The 17293-nt window shown below is 45.6% G+C and overlaps 1 protein-coding gene across 1 annotated transcript in view; it reads right to left on the bottom strand.

The window, feature by feature from the left end:
• Positions 1-17293, bottom strand: part of C10H3orf20 (chromosome 10 C3orf20 homolog) — a 45362-nt gene that overhangs the window by 23697 nt on the left and 4372 nt on the right. Inside the window, 8 exon segments of the mRNA XM_049715732.1 lie at positions 2231-2408; positions 2411-2467; positions 2470-2513; positions 3508-3643; positions 10335-10454; positions 11107-11186; positions 11188-11666; positions 11965-12021. Of these exon segments, the coding sequence (XP_049571689.1) occupies positions 2231-2408; positions 2411-2467; positions 2470-2513; positions 3508-3643; positions 10335-10454; positions 11107-11186; positions 11188-11579 (1007 nt within the window). The 5' untranslated portion in view covers positions 11580-11666; positions 11965-12021.

Here is a 17293-nt window from a genome sequence, read left to right as displayed (position 1 = left end):
GAGCAGTTGCCAGGGACTGTGGGGGAGGGGAAATGGGGAGTGACTGCTTATTAGGTACAGGGTTTCCTTCTGAGGTGATGAAAAAGTGCTGGAAACTAGATAGTCGTGATGGTTGTACAACACTATGAATGCCACTGAATTGTACACTTCAAAATGCTTAAAATGGTAAATGTTATGTGCATTTTACATATTAAAAAAAATGTGCACCTCACACAGCAGTTCTGAGTGCTCAACAAATCCCTAAAGGAACAGCACTTAGCACAGTACTGGGCACATGGTGATTATGGTTTGTTTTTAATGTGGTGAGTTGTATCTTTGTATGAAAAAAGGACTTGAGGGAAGTTTGACAGGAGACTCAGCAATTGAGGAGAGAGGTCCAAGGAGATGCTGACAGCCCAAATGAAAGCGATGCCGGGGATGGTTCTGGGGTCTGACACTGACCAGTGCAAACCCACTGGGGCTTGGAGCTTTTTGGCAATCCAAGGGCAGACACATCACTTCTACCTGAAAGTTTTGCCCAGCAGTCTCCGTGAAGACAGAATTAGCTGCCAAGTCCAGGGTTCTGTGGAACCCATGAGGGAGGGAAGTGTCTCCCAAACATTTTCTCTAATCCAGAGGGATCCAACACCTGCACGTGTGTTTTGGCCATTTGATCACAGTAACGCAGATGCTGTCCTTCAAGATCACTGGGTCCAACTTTCTCACCTTATAATGGAGAGAAGTGAGGCCCAGAGAGATGGAATGGCTTATGCAGGGTCACCAAGAAGAACTGGGCCTAGAATCCAGGCCTCTTGGGACTCCCACAGCAGAAATACATTAATGACCAAGATCACTGGGGTCTGAGTCAAGCGCACCAGCATCGATGGCCTGAGGTCTCGGGTGGTCCCAGCAGGGGGTCCTTGGGATTCTGTGGCAGGGAAGGGAACATGGATCCCAGCAGGCTGGTCTGCAGTACCTTGATCCCCTGATCTACACTTGTCCACCCCTCTCTGGTCCTGCCAATAGCAACCTAATTCACGGACACAGCTTCACGAGTTCAGGGTGATGGTCCCATTCAATGCAGTGTTGAGGAAGAAAAGCGGGGAGAGGGAGCCCCATGACCCCTGTGAGCAGCAGCTGCCTGGGAAGGTGTGTGTTGAGTTCAATGCACAAGGTGCCCTGGAAGCAGGGCTGAGCAGAGGGTAATGAATGCACTCATTTATGGTCAGAGAAACCATAGGACTCCTTTGACAGGCACTGCAATTCTGAATTCCCAGTTCAGTGGAGAGGAGGCCAAAGGAAGCGAGGGAGGCCATGGCCAGAAAGGCCTGCCGAGCCGCCTGTTGAGACGGCTCAGAGAGCCACCTCCCTCTAAGGTAAAGTGGTACATTCACTCCATTCCATTAATCATTGCATTTAATACTCGATAAACATCTGTGAATGAAGAAAGCAACCTGACTCCATTCATGCTAAAATATGCATAACTCTCAGCCTTTACCCTGCATGTTAGAAATCTTAGTTTTCCTCAGTCTAGGGTTCTTGGTGCATGGACAAGCTTTGAAGGTCTGCAGACCCCCTGCAATCACAGGAAATGTTTTACATGCATGTGTATCAGTTCATATTTCTGGGAAGAGGGTCTATAGCTTTCACCAGATTCTCAACGAGAAAATGTGTCCCCTTGTGCCACTCACACACCCCGAGGTTGGGACCCAGCTGCCCACATTCTCATGAATACCGCCAGACCTCAGCTGCAGATCAACCCGAGCATGTGCCAGGTGGGGTATGTGCAGTGCGGGTTAGACTCCAAATACAGGGATCTTGGGGGCAAAGTATGCAAGAACCACAGTACTTACCCATTGAGCCTGGGACAGAAGGACAAAGACCCCCCACCCCAGGATGGAGGGTCTCCTATCACCTTCTCTCGGCTAGAGATGAATTGTTCTGTGTCTCCAATCTCTTCCCACCTGGGACAGCCTCGAAGGCAGGAACTGCTGCTGCACCCCCAGCCCGCACTGACACGTAATCACAGATAGTCGGGTTCAGTACGTACTGGTTGATCAGGACTGAATTTGAGGCTTGACTCTTGGTACTTCTTCTCTGACCTGAACAAACTCTTAATATCCCAGAGGACCCGTCACCAGACTTCTCTGACCAAATGAAAAGCCAAAGGAAACACTCTGGCTTTGTCAAAGCCTGGAGTTCTCTGGGCTGAGCTGCTGGGGAGAAAGGGAAGCACCAAATAAAAGGATACTAAACGAAGAAGGACCCATCATAGAAGGTGTAATGCAACTTGATGGCCTTCTTGGGTGCCTTCCATTCCTGAGAATGCCGGTCCAAGTGAAGATGATGGGCAGGAGGTTGGTGAGGGGTGGGAGTGGAAGTCTGAGCACCTGGAGGGTGCGGATGGTGGGAACTTGGGATCTGAGCAACCCCTTTGGGGGTAGACATAGATGAGGGGGCATCTTTGCCCTGTAGTTGCGTAAGATCATGGGTAGAAGATATTCCTCCCTTTCCACGAGACCCTTTCGGCTTCTCTGCAGGGAAGGAGACCAACATATTTTCTAGCCACTTGCCTCTCACTCACCAGGCTCTCTACAGCCCCTCCCCAGCTCCCCAGACTCCCATTCCATTTCCCTGTCCCCAAAGTATCTGTCCCTACCCCAACCCCTCATCCTTATAGGTAATGTTTTTAGGAAGAACTGGGAAGGTCCCCATACCCCTTTGAGACTGGCCCTGGCCTGATTTCCACCTTTTGCACAGGAGTGGGGACCCATGGAGTGGAGCTGCGTGTGGAACGGGGTGGCAGAGCTGGAGGCTTTGATCACCTCTCAATCCTGAGCTTACAAAGGAAGACAGCTTCCTTCTGGAATGTCACAGTAAGGAGCAAACTGGGTGGCTGCCCTCTACGCATATTCTACAGCTGCAGTGACAGTGGCCTGTGAGGCCCAGGACACATATATGCTTAGATGTAACTAGGTTTGAAATCCTTTATGGCCCATGGTCCAGGCCTTTGGAGGAACGCAGATTCACTTGCTCGGACTTGTGGGACACACAAAATCATAAATACCATTAATCACCCATGTCAGTGTTTTTTGTTTTGAGAGCTGTTCCTTTTTTTCTAAGAGAACATCTGACAAATTATGTCAAGAAATAAACATTCTTAACTGTAAGGGTGTGTAAACTTTAAGAAGCCATGCAAAGGGGTCTCACTGGTGAGGAGGCAAAGAACATTGCCCTGGGACAGGCCCATTGAGCTGTGGGACCTCAGACAATGCCTTACCATGTGCTCGGGGTACCTCAGTTTCCTCATCTGTAAAACGGGAATAAACCTGCCTTCCTCATAAGGTCATAGTAGGACTGAAAATGACTGTGATTGTGGAAGGACTAGGGACCTGTGTGTGAGGGACAACTATCACCCTGTCACTGTGGCTGGGGGCACGGGGTAGCCAACATGTCCGTGATCCCCCTCCACGCACACACAGGCTGTGCCCTCCTCTCCCATACACCCCCAACCACTAAGGTGCTCACACAAGGCGACACATCTCCTGCAGCTTCTCCCGGGCTTCAGGGCAGGGGTCGCTGAACTCGATAACCTCAGAGGCAGAGGTTCCCGCTCCTCGTTGTGGGGATGTCAAGACTACTTCTTCCAAATTTGGGGGTTTGCCTGTAGCTGGAGATGAACAGGTTAGGGAGGGTTTTAGAAAATGGTTTCTCAAGACGTCATGTTCACCTGGGGTGAGGGGGTGGGGAGAGCAGGACAGCTGCATCCCTTGAGAATCAAAATAACTGTGGGAATCATTTATGCTTCCAGGGATAAGCATCCCCAGCAGGTCACTGATGAAACAGAGGCGGCACTCTGTGAGTCAACCGAGTGTGTGTCAGGAACACTCATGCAGAGTGGTGAATCCAGCCACATTTCCCCAAGGGCGGCCTGGTCCTGGGTAGAGACAGCACACACATGGCTGTGGTGGATGCAGAAGGGATTCCCTTGTGACACTTCTGACTTAAGACAAAAAGTCCCAGCTCCATCTCAATGGCTCAATGGCTCAAGGGCTTCAACACTTCTCTGATGCTGGCTTACCTCGGCCTTCGGCAGAGGGCAGAGTATATCAACTGAGACTCAAGACTGTGATGTTTTGCGGGCTTTTGTGTGTGCTTGTGGTAAAATACGTATAACAAAAATTTACCGACTTAAATTTTAAGAGGCAAGTTCAGTGGTATTAAATACATTCACAGTGTTGTGCAACCGTTATCACCATCTATTCCCGTAACTCTTTTTATCTTATAAAATTGAAACTCTGTAACAATACCCCCCATTCTCCCCTACCCCCAGCCCCTGGCAACTGCCAATCTACTTTCTATCTTTATGATTTTGACTACTCTAAGTACCTCCTATAAGTGGAATCATACAGTATTTGTCTTTTTTGTGACTGGTTTGTTTCATGTAGCATAATGTCCTCATGTTTCACCCATGTTATAACATATTGCAGAATTCCCTTCCTTTTTAAGGCTACATAATATTCCATTATAGGTATAGACCAAATCTTTCTTTTCAATTTTTTAAAATATTTATTTATTTGGCTGTGCCAGGTCTTGGTTGTGGCACTCGGGATCTTCATTGCAGCATGCGGGATCTTTTAGTTGAGGCATGTGGGATCTCGTTCCCTGAACAGGGTTCGAACCAGGGCCCCCTGCATTGGCAGCATGGAGTCAACCACTGGACCACCAGAGAAGTTCCAATGATTGAGTTTTATATGTTGAACCATGCTTGCATTCCAGGAATAAATCCTGTTTAGTGTCATGTTGTATAATCCTTTTATTATGCTGCCGAATTCTGTTTGCTAATATTTTGCTAAGGAATTTTGCATCAATGTTCATCAGGTATATTAGTCTGTAGTCTTCTTCTAGTGTCTTTGGCTCCAATATCAGGGCAATACTGGCCTCACAGAATGAGTTGGGAAGTGTTCCCTCTTCAATTTTGGGGAAAAATTTTAGAATTGGCATTAATTCTTCTTTAAATGTTTGGTAGAATTCATCACTGAAGTTATCAGGTCCAGGGATTTTCTTCGTTGGGAGATTTTTGATAACTGATTCAATCTCTTACTATTTATAGGTCTAGTTCAAATTTTCTATTTCTTCATGATTTAGTCTAAGTAGGTTTTGTGTTTTAGGAATCTGTCCACTTCATGTAGGTTATCCAATTTGTTGGCATACAGTTAGTTGTTCATAGTACTCTCTGATAATCCCTTTTATTTCTGTAGAATCAGTAGTTGTGTCCCATTTTCAATTCTGATTTTAGGAATTTGAGTCTCCTTTCTTTTTTTCTTAGTCCATCTAGCTAAAGATTTGTCAATTGTGTTGATCTTTCTGAATCATCAACTTCTGGTTTCATTGATTTTCTGTTGTTTTTATATTCTCTATTTAGTTTATCTCTGCTCTAACCTTTATTTCCTTCCTTCTCTGGCTTTGGGTTTAGTTTAAAGTTCCTTAAGTTGTAAAGTTAGGTTGTTTACTTGAGATCTTTCTTGCCTTTTAATGTAAGCATTAATAGCTATAAATTTTCCCCTTAGCATTGCTTTCATTGTACCCCATAAGTTTTGGTATGCTGTTTTCATTTTCTTTTTTTTTTGCAGTAGATGGGCCTCTCCCTGTGTGGCCTCTCCCATTGTGGAGCACAAGCTCCGGACACGCAGGATCAGCGGCCATGGCTCACGGGCCTAGCCACTCCGCAGCATGTGGGATCTTCCCAGACCGGGGCACGAACCCGTGTCCCCTGCATCGGCAGGTGGACTCTCAACCACTGTGCCACCAGGGAAGCCCGCTGTTTTCATTTTCTTTTGTCTCTAGTATTTTATAGTTTTCCTTGTAATTTCTTCTTTGATCCATTGATTAGGTGTGTGTTATTTAATTTCCACAATTTTGTAAACATTCCAGTTTTCCTTCTGTTACTGATTTCTAACTTCATCCCATTGTGGTAAGATAAGATACTTTGAGTGAAATCTATTTCTTTTAATCTACTGAGACTTAATTTGTGGCCTAACATATGATCTATCCTAGAAATGTCCCATGTACACTTGAAAAGAATGTGCACTGTTTTTGTTGTTTTGTTTGTGTTCTGCATGTGTCTGTTAGATCTAGTTGATTTATTGTGTTGTTTTTTATTTTCTTACTTCTGTCTGTTATTCTATCCATTATTGTGAGTGGGTTATTGATGTCTCCCACTATTACTGTAGAACTACTTGTCTTCAACTGGTCAGGTTTTGCTTCATATATTTTGACAGCCTGTCATTAGGTGCGTAAATGTTTATAACTGTTGTATCTTCTTACTGTATTGAAATTTTATTATTATAGAATGTCCTCCTTTGTCTCTTGTAATCTTTTTAAATTTAAAGTCTATTTTATCTGATATTAGTATAGTCACCCCTGCTCTCCTTTGGTTACTATTTGCATGGAATATCTTTTTCCATATTTTCACATTCAAACCCAATTGTGTCTCTGGATCTCAAGTGAGTCTCTTATAGCGTATAGTTGGATCATGAGTTGCTATTCATTCTCCCAATCTCAGTCTTTTGATTACAAAATTTAGCCAATTTACCTTTAAAGGAATTACTGATAAGGAGGAACTTGCTTCTGTTACTGTGTTTTTTATTTTCTATATGCCTTATTAGAGTTTTTGTTCTTCATATCCTGCATTACTGTCTTAATTTGTTTTAATTTTTGTAGTGAAATTTTAAAATTTCTCATTTCCTTTTCTGTATATTGTAGTTATTTTCTTTGTGGTTACCATGGGGATTACAACTTCAGTAACGTACAAAACTTCAATAATGTACAAAAACTCTCCTCCTTTACAGCATCATCCCCATCACTGTCAGTTGTTAATGTCCTAAAAATTACATCTTTTTATATCGTATGTCCCAAAACATAAATTAACATTTCTTTTAAATCTTTCAAATTATGTAGAAACTAAGATTTGGAGCTACAAACCAAAGTTAACAGTAATACTGGCTTTTACACTAATTTTTTTCTTTAAATATATTAGTCTCTTAAATCATGTAGAAAAACAAAAAGTGCAGTTACAAACTGCTGTTACAATAATACTAGCTTTTATTCTTTCCTATGTATTACCTTTATTGAGGTCTTTATTTCTCCATATAGCTTTGTGGTTCTCTCTAGTGTCCTTTCATTTCACCTTGCAGGACTCCCTTGAGCACTTCCTGCAGCACAGATTTAGTTGTCATGAACTGCCTCAGGTTTTGTATGTCTTAATTTCTTGCTCAGTTTTGAAGCACAGTTTTCCTGAATTCAGGATTGATTCTTAGCTGACAGGTTTTTTCTTTAAGCATTTTGAATATATTTGCCCTGTACCTTGTATCCTCCAAATTCTGATGAGAAACCTGCTAATGATCTTATTGAAATTCATTGTATGTGAGGATTCACTTCTCTCTTACTGCTTTCAAGATTCTCTTTTCGTCTTTGTCTTTTGAAAGTTTGATGATTAATGTGTCTTGGTGTGGGTTTCTCTGAGTTCATCTTTCTGGGAGCCTGCTGAGTTTCTCTGACGTTTATATTCATGTCTTGCATCAAATTTGGGAAAATTTCAGCCATTATTTCTTAAATATTCTCTCTGCCTCTTTTGATCTCTCTTCCTCTTCTGGGACTCCCACATGCATATGCCACTTGATGGTGTCCCACAGTTCCCTTAGGCTCTGTTCATTTTTCTTCAATCTCTTTTCTTTCTGTTCTTCAGACTCAATAATTTCCATTGTCCTGTCTTCGAGCTGATTCTTTCTTCTGCCTGCTCAAATCTGTTGTGGCAATGTTTTGTGCTTATTTCCATTATTTTCACAGTTATCCCCCATGGCAAGTCTTAGGTGGTATGAGGATATGATGACATAAAATTGTGGAGGTGATCATCCATGGCTGAATTTCCAGAAGCATCTATTCAGGTCCTGCCTGCTTCTGAGCCTCTGCTGCCTACTCAGCTGGAGCCACATGCTCTTCCTTGATATATGTAGGCTCATCTTCACCTTGGACTCAAAAATAAAATGAGTCTTCAGGCCAGGGGCATTGCTTAGGCTCCAACTGAGCCCTGAAGGCCTCAGAATGGAGTCTTTCTCACTGTCAGCCAAGCCTCGAGGTTTCTGGTTGGTGCTTGGGTACCATGTCTGATATCTGTCACCTTCAGTGGTTCCTGGTCCCTTTCCTGACTCCTCCAGCCATGAGACCAGAGACCTGACCCTGAGGCCCACCTACCTGCTGGCTGACCTCCTGGAACATCTGCTGGCCTGAGCATCCATTTCTGGCCTGCCTCTAGTTGCTTTGGGTCCCCAAGTGTGACAACCAGGAACCACTGTTGACAGATTTCTCTCAATTCTCTGCCTGTAAAGTTGGGCTATGCTTCAGAAATAGCTGTTGTCTGCTCAGGGAGTAGGTCCAACTCCTGGAGCCTGTCTGCTCCAAGTCTAAATGACCCTAGAACTGCAAAGGGGGCCAGCTGGCAAGGTGTGACAGCACGTGTACATGGAACAGATAGCAGAGGTCCCAAACCCAAAGTGACTTAAAACCACAACGACTCTACAATATGTTCTTTAAGCTAGGGTACCTTGGAGTGAAGGTGGGTATAATTAATAGTTATGCCAGGACAACAGCATAAACTGGGACTTTCCTGGGCAAGCTAGGACACACGGTTACTTATAAACTATTAGGGAAGGTTAACCACCCATCCTAGCACGCATGTGTGAGAATAATTTCTAAACAATATCAGGAACCTATAAGAAATGCAGCAGCGTTGAACATCCTAGTGAGAATGATGCAATATCATGGGGTAATCACATCCTCGGGTGGCAGAGGAAAACAGCCACATAGACAAAGAGACCAACAGACATGTCACTTTTGTTTTGGAACAACCTTACTCAAGGCATCACCCCTGAGGTCATTAGGAAGAAAAATCATGAAATCACTGGGTGTCCTGAGGATACTTTGTTTCCCCTCAAAGTGACTGCATTGATTTAGGGCCAGCTCAGGAGAAGATATGATAAACCAGGAGCATATAAAGAGGGATGGTGGAAGTGATGCTCACAGTGACAGAAAATGTGTCATGAGAGGTAAAGGAACAGGGGAAACAAGAGTCTGAGGATGTCACCTCCATCAGGGAAGGTGTTCCTTGTCTTAAAATCCACACATGTACCCACAGCATTCAGAACAGTGACTGGGGCTTCCCTGGTGGTGCAGTGGTTGAGAGTCCGCCTGCCGATGCAGGGGACACGGGTTCGTGCCCCGGTCTGGGAAGATCCCACATGCCGCGGAGCGGCTGGGCCCGTGAGCCATGGCCGCTGAGCCTGTGCATCCGGAGCCTGTGCTCCGCAACGGGAGAGGCCACAACAGTGAGAGGCCCGCGTACCAAAAAAAATAACAGTGACTGGCAACTAGCAATTGTTCAATAAACATTTGTTCACTGACTGAAAGGCTACGGGATCAACTTGATACGGAGAGTGAGGCCTGGAAGAAGGCAAATCTCATAGCAATCCGAGGTGGGCTCAGGAATAAAATCCAAGCTTCTCAACTTCTAGTCTTACCTCCAGTGTCTGTGGGTATCACTGGACAGTCTTTGAGCATCCCAAACTTCTGTGGATCCTCCCACCACCACTTTGCAAATACAGTCCCTCCCCTACCCCACCACTCTACCACCACAGCCTTGGGGGCCCTGGAAGTTCCACGAGAGAAAGTTCCTTCTCTGCCCTCTCCAGCCCCAACTCATCTCTCCTCCAAGCTCTGGCTGCACAGTCACTGCTACCCTGTTTGGTCTCACCTGCCACCAGTTCTTTCCTTTAAGCCTTTCCTTCTGCTCTGTGTTTTCTGCAATAGAATAGAAATGGCCTCTATGTCTGTTTTCTGCCCACATAAACTGACCCAGCTGGGGACACACGGTTAGGCTTGGTATCCAAATACGTCCGTTCAGGTACTGGTTCCCCCACTTGCTGGGTGAGTATGGGTAACACAGGTCTCTCTCTGAGAAGCGGGGGTGAGTATGGGATAACATAGGAGGTGGAAGATGTGGGTTTGCTAGGGGTGTTGCCCCAGGTGAGAGGAACCGCATTAACAGAAATGGAACACTTGTAAACATTCAAACGATGAGACTGCAAAGTGGAGTGACTTGGTTGAGATACGTTACCTTTTATGGGACAGAATCTGTCAATAGCTGCTGGGTCTCCAGCCAGGGCAGCTATATATCCTTCCTATCAGAAAACCAAATCAAATCATCTCATCAACCTACACAGGAAATCTTCTATCCTCCTCCCCATCCCACCCCCACCACCAAAGGTAGGTCAAAAGGTCTTGCTGGGAATCACTGTTACCTGTTTTCTTCTTGACTTCCCTTCTGGTTGAGAGGGAAAAGCTCAGATAGCCAGTAGAGGACTCGTAGACAAGCTGGTAAGGTGAGTTCACTCCCATGGCTGGGATGTTTGTGGAAGAATCTGGAGTGGAACAGATGGGATTCTGCTTTCAATTTTTTTATTTTAATTTTTTTAATCAAAAGTATAATAATGAAGTTTTTGTCCTAGTTGTATGGTAGACCAGATATTCTAAAGTGCCCTGTTGTTACAAAACAACCAATTTCTGGAAGAAAAAGATTTTTTAATGCTGGAGAAGACTCAGAGTAATTAAGAGAAATCTTTAAAGTTCTCTTCTACGGTGTTCTCCCAGCTCTCACGACTCTCCTGGTTCTGGCTCTGCTTGGCTCTGTCTTGCTACCCACCAACTGGCCCTCCCGATTTACCCCCTCCTCCTGGGTGCTGCCTCTCTCTACCTTGGCATCATTTCCACAAACTCCCCCTTTCAACACCTCACACTGTTCTCATGGCCAACCTCTCAATCTGGGCTCAGCAAAGCTGGAGGGATGGGAGGACAAAATGGAGAACGGAGAGGGGTGAAAGGATGATTCTTGGGGGTAGTCTCAGGAAGGAGCTGAGTTGCAAAGCGGACCCTTGGCTGCCACCTTTTCACGGCGCATTCTTGTAGACCTGTCTGGGGTGGGTGCAGTGGACACATACACACATGCCCAGGCCAGACCCTTCCAGGCCTAGAAAAATGAGCCAGGATCCGGTGAGCCAGACTTCGCTGACTTACTGGACATGGACTCCAGCATGGCCTTCACCTTCAGGGTGAGGAGCTCGGTCAATAAGTGGATAGACTGCCTCTGGACCTGTGCAGGGTCTCCTGGCTGGATGGCCCCGTTGGCCGTGGGTAGGAGAGTGTGTAGAGAATTTGGCCAGCCCAGTGGAAGCGGACAGCATCGGCAGTGGTAGCACTGGCGGAGGTGGCTTGTTCTGGACAGGGGCCTGCACAGGGGCCGGTTCCATAAGCACCACGGGCGGGGCTCCAATGCTGATCTCCAGGCCCAGGATCTCAGAAGGGGTAGGGATCATGGGGTCAGTGATCAGCTCCTCCCAGGTAAACTCAAAGATGTTTCTGATGCCCTTGGGTACAGAAATGCCTGCACCCTGGCAGACGATGAGCAGCCTGGAGATGCGGGCCAGCACCTTGGGGTCCGTGGCGGTGTATTGCTGGTATAGTTCTCAGTTAGTCTTGATGTCATTCATGGTCCTAGAGCACGCATACTACTAGGTAATACTGTCCATCTCAGACAAGAAGGACCTTCAGCTGTGAGGAGGCAGACACCCTGAGAGCTGAATGAGAGCCAAAGTTCTCACCTAAGGTGAGGCCTTGGGGACAGATGGAATGGCAGTGCTGAAATGGCCCTTACAGGTCATTAAGCCAGGGCATCCTATGCGGGAGGATAAATAATTGGTCACTCTCTCCCACAAAGGGATGCCTCCCCGTCACCCCACTTCCCTTCCTGGGGATGCGTCAGAGACCACGTTAGTGAGTCACTTTGGGAGGGGCCTGGGGATGAGCAGGTTCCCCAAACAGACCCTGGGCTGGAGTAAGGAAAAGGATGGGGAAGGGGAAAATGTTCCATCGCACCTTTTGTAGTCAGAGATCTGAGGGTGGAAGATCTGCTTGTGGTCTCTCAATAAAAACCTGCAAAAACAAAAAGATGTTTCATTGGTTCCTTCTGGGGGAAGGTGATGTGGATGGAAGCTCCTGGTTGCAACGCAAGGATGGGCCTGGATTCAACATGTACATCCAAGGGCGAATGGGAAAGGAGGATGATGAATTTTTTTAGTCCAACGACTAATATCGTTTACCACATTTCCTCAAATCTAGAACTTCTGACAACTCCTGCTACCGCAGCCTTCCAGTCATCAGTTCTACCTGACAACCACTCCCCATGACAACCATCCTGACAACCACTCCCCAAGACATCCATGGCCCTCTTCTCCTGCCAGACATTCCTCTTTCACTCTTCAAACTGTGTCCTCTGGAGCCACCCCAAATTTGCCATTCCAGAACTGCACCCCTGGTGCACACCCTCAGCATTTACAGTGCGGCTGCCCTGGTGTGAAAAGGCTATTATCTTTCTGGTTTCACTGATGAGGAATCGAAGGCTTATAGAGACAGTCACCAGTTGCCTGCCTGCAGACTCTTGACATAGAGACCTTTCCAAAGACAACACGACTTCCTCACGGGCTTCCAACTGAACTGCCCATCCACCAGCAAAAAAATCTCCTAGGAACAAGAGTCCCACAGAGCAACCCCTTCAGACATTCTGCTGGTTTGCAGATAAACTGGCTTTCTACATCTATTTGCTAACTCCCTGGCATCTCTATTCCTCAGCTTTGGAGACTCAGAAAAATAGGTTCGTTTTTGAAATGATAAGTCTACAGAACAAAGACACCACTCAGAATCTTGGTCATCTGGGCAACCAGCCAGAGGGATCTGACCCTGACCATGCAGGGCAGATCTGTTTTAAAGCCAGGATTCAAATGAAGAGAAGACTAATACAATCCTTTAAATGTTAACTGGTTTGAGGAACCCCACCCCACCCCCTACCAGTTCCTTTCTTGTGAGGTTAATTTTGAAGATATGCCTTACAAACAGATAAAAGCTGGGTTTTAAAACAGCTTTATTGAGATGTAATTCACATACCATACAATTCACCCTTTTTAAAGCGTACAATGGTTTTTAGTATAGTCACAGTTGTGCAACCATCACCACTATCTAATTTTAGAACATTTTTATCACCCCCCCAAAAAACCCATTAGCACTCACTCTCCATTCCTCCTCCCCCCAGGCAACGACTAATCTGCTGTGTGCCTCTATCTATCTGCCTGTTCTGGACATTTCATATAAAAGGAATCACACACTGTGTGGTCTTTTGTGACTGTCTTCTTTTACCATCATGTTTTTGAGGTTCATCCAAGTTACAGCATGTATCAGTACTTCACTCATATACTTCATTATATGGAAAGACCACCATTTGTTGATCCATTCAGTATTGTTTGGACACTTCGGTTGTTTCCACTTTTTGGCTATTACGATGGAACATTCAGGTACAAGTTTTTCTGTGAATGGATGCTTTCATTCTCTTGGGTTGATACCCAGGAATGGAATTGCTGGGTCGTATGATAACTCAATGTTTAACATTTTCGGGAACTACCAGGCTGGTTTCCAAAGTAGCTGCACCATTCTACAGTTCTTTTTACAAAACCTGTAATGTATGAGGTTTTAAATTTCTCCATGTCCTTGTCAACACTTGTTATTATGTCTTTTTGATTTTAGTGCCATCCTAGAGGGTGTGAAGTGGTACTTCATTGTGTTTTTGATTTGCACTTCCCTAACGACTAATGATGTTGAGCACCTTTTCACGTGTTTATTGGCCACTTTTCCACTTTTATATCTTCTTTGGAGAAAAGTCTTTTCAGATTGAACAACTGTTTTTTTTTTTGAAAAGAAATGTCATTTTAAATTAAACGCACAAATAACCTCTATTTGTTACCATGTATTTATCTCTGCAAAACTCAGCTAGAGGTGACCACGTGACTCCATTCTGGCCTATGAGATGCAGGTGGAGCTGTTGGGTGGGATCCTGGATATCTTTTCAAGAAGTCTGTCTGCATGGAGAGAACACTTTTTCTTTACTCACTGCCCTTCTCTTTCTTCTTGTCTGGAATAGATGAGATGGCTGTAACTCTGGCAGCCATATGGAGCCATGAGGTTACCTTGAGGAGGGAAGCCATGCATGAAAGGTGGCCGAGCAGAGGCACAGAGCCTGGACTCCTGCTGACATTGTGGCACCCACACACCGGCACTTAACCACCTGCCTCCAAATTTGTTTCACCTGAGAGAACGAACCCCTCATCTCTTTAAGTCCCTTTATTCAGATCTCTGTTCCTGCAGCCAAATGTGATTCCTGACAGACAACCAGCCGTGTGGGAACAGCATCACTCCCTCCTTTCCATATATCTAATTTTCATTGTCACTCGTTCATTTTTCCATCACTGAGACACAGGCCTTGCCCTCAAGTAGCTCAATGTTCAACAGGCAAAACAGACTTACAAAACTGATATAAGGGTCACACTGCCAAAAAAATGTACAAAGGCCATGAAAACCCAAAGCCAAAAGTCTAAAGGAAGCTGCACTGAAGGCTGTCATAGAAGATGAATAAGAAGTCACCAGGCAGGTAGGAGGGAGAAGGCATTCTTGGTAAAAAGAAGAGTATGTGCAAAGGAACAGAGACATTTAAAGCATGGCAGGTTCAGGGAACCACAAAACACATCAGTATGGTTGGGGCCTTGGGGCTCTATGGGAAAGTAGCAGACAAAGCTGGAAAAGTGTCTAGAATCAAATCGTGAAGGGCCTTGCATGCCATGCCAAAGAATTTGCATGCTATGTAATCATATACTCAGTGAAAGTACTCAATGTATCGTCTTTAATTGCTAGTTGCATCTCATGTGGTCTCTGCAAACAGAGGGCAAGCATCACGTCTTCTCCCCCTTTTACAGCCTCCACGACACTAAGACACCAAGTAAGCTGCCACATGCCAGAAAGTGAAAAATACTTATAGCATGAAAATCCGACAGATAGCCCAATAGGCCCATGTAGATGGCTATAAACAAAGTTTCAATTAACAATTCCCACAAAGAAATAAAAAGAGCATGGAAGAAGTTTATAAAGGATATGAAAAATGACGACCCTCATTCCAACATCTTCAAAGTTTTGCGGGCTGTCTCCTCTTGGGGGCAGGACAGAGATGAGGGGAGGAGTGCACACGCACACAGGCTACTATGCCAAGTCTGAGTGCTCTCTGCCAGGCAGAGGGAAATCCAGAAAAGGCAGTGTCACCTGGCGGCTAAGAACTCAGGCCATGTGACCTCGAGCCTCGCACTTGTGGACACTAGGCCCTGCCTCCCAGGACTGTGAGGACTAAATGAGGGCATATGTGTTAAGGATTGGCACAATGCCTAAAAGAGGTAAGTGCTCAATGAATGCTAAGTAGAAAAAGATAATCATTTGAAGTGGTTGAAGAAGGCTGTGCAATGGAAATGACAGAAACTGGTTCAGACGTAGGTGACTAGTGAACAAGGACAGGAAGAGCACTCCAGGTGATGAGAACAGCGCTTGCTCAGGTTGGAGGCTCTAAATTGCCTGGCGAGTTTGGGGAACTGCAAGTAACTTGAGGATGCTACAGGTTACTTGGGGGGGCGGGGGGATGTGTGGGAGGGGTGGGCAGCAGCCTGCTGAGAGGAGCTGGTGTAAACCGCTGAACCCTGACTTCATCTTGCAGATGGGAAACCACAGGACTGCTAGCAGAGGTGGCATCTATATTGTAGGGCGCTCCTCCCACGGGCCAGCAGTGTGGTGGGAAGGAGTGTGAGAAATACGACTGCAGTGGGATTAGCCAAGGAGGAGAGCTGTACCCACAGCACCCCAATTTCTGCCTACAGTAAAAAAGCAATTTCCAGCCCATGCACCTGAAAGAGTACTTCAAAAGGCACAGACCCAGCAAACTCCCAGGGGTACACCGTGGGGCGCAAGCAGAACAAGGGTGAAAAGTGGGAAAGTTCTAAACAGGCTTTGGGAAAATCAAGGGCACCCAACGAAGAAGGAAGCTGAGGGGGAAATTCAGGCATGGCTTTGAAAAAGAGAAAAGGGCATGCTTCCTTCTCATACTGGCACTGATTCAAGAATCCATTTTTGGGTAGAAGTTGTATCCAACTGTATATTTAAAACCAAAATTAAACTGTGCTCCCTCAAGTAATCTGGTCCTGATTTTCTTTGCTATTTTCTCTAGTCTCCAGCTCTCTCTGGTTTTAACCAGAACCTTTTGGTAAGGACAGTGAGCAGGCCAGATGTAACCATGTGACTGCCATCTGTGAGTAAGCACAGCTTCAGGCTGGGACAGGCAAGAGAACAAGCCCGCACCTGATGCACGAAAGACGTGGAAATGGAATTAGAAAAACTAATAGACGCTGTCCTCTCCATTCAATATATAAAGAACGTTCTGGACAGATGCTTGAATTCTCTAGCAGATGAGAGGAAGAAGGGCTGAGCTATGGAGAGGAGTGGATCTGAGAGGAAGGAGAGGGGGGGTCATGTGCATACGATCAAGCTTAACTGCCTGCTGCCCAGCAAGGTTTGCTCTCGAGACTGCAACCTCAGTCACCGCTCTTCCTCGAGTTGAATCCACTTGCAAACCACCTGCATCCTCCACCAGGGGGATCCACTGTGGCACCAAAGGGCCATTAAGCTGAGTCTCCCAGCAAGACCCATCGAGAGACAAAAAAATGATCAACGCTTTGACCCAGTGATTTTAGTTCTGAAAGTAATGCCCAAGGGAACAGTTTTAAAAGGAGGAGGGAAGATAGTTCTTCAAATGTGGTCAAACCGAACAAAAAGATGCTTATAGCCACTTCATTCCTAACAGTGAAATAACGTAGCCAGCCAACAACTGAGGAACTGTTTGACAACGATGCAGATTAATATGAAGTATTAGGCAGCAAAAAAATAACTTGCGCTCAGTTTTGAGAAATGTTAAATTAAAAAAAAAAACCACACAAATGGTAGGTCTACATTGATTACACATCCCATAAACACCTATGCTGATCATAATTGGAAGCAGAGATACAAAGTCTTTCAGTTTTAAGGTAAAGATGACACTTTAGGAAAGAAGACAACAAACGAGGGCCCCTGAAAAAAAAGCAGCATGTTCTCAGACAGGATTGTGACCTGGGAGACCTAGGCTGGGAGCAGGGCCCATTCTTGTATTTCCTGGTTTCCATATCAACCCTGAACAACCGAGACTGTCTGCGCAGAGAGGAGTGGTGTGGGGACTGAGAGGTCAAGAGCTACACCCGTGTTCAAGCTCAGGGAAGCTTACTTGCTGATAACGACCAAATAGAAACAGAACACA

This window comes from Orcinus orca, chromosome 10, assembly GCF_937001465.1.
Source record: "Orcinus orca chromosome 10, mOrcOrc1.1, whole genome shotgun sequence".
In the NCBI taxonomy this organism is placed as follows: Eukaryota; Metazoa; Chordata; class Mammalia; order Artiodactyla; family Delphinidae; genus Orcinus; species Orcinus orca.
The sequence above is the reverse complement of the archived record's forward strand: the minus strand, read 5'-3'. Positions and strand labels throughout refer to the sequence as shown.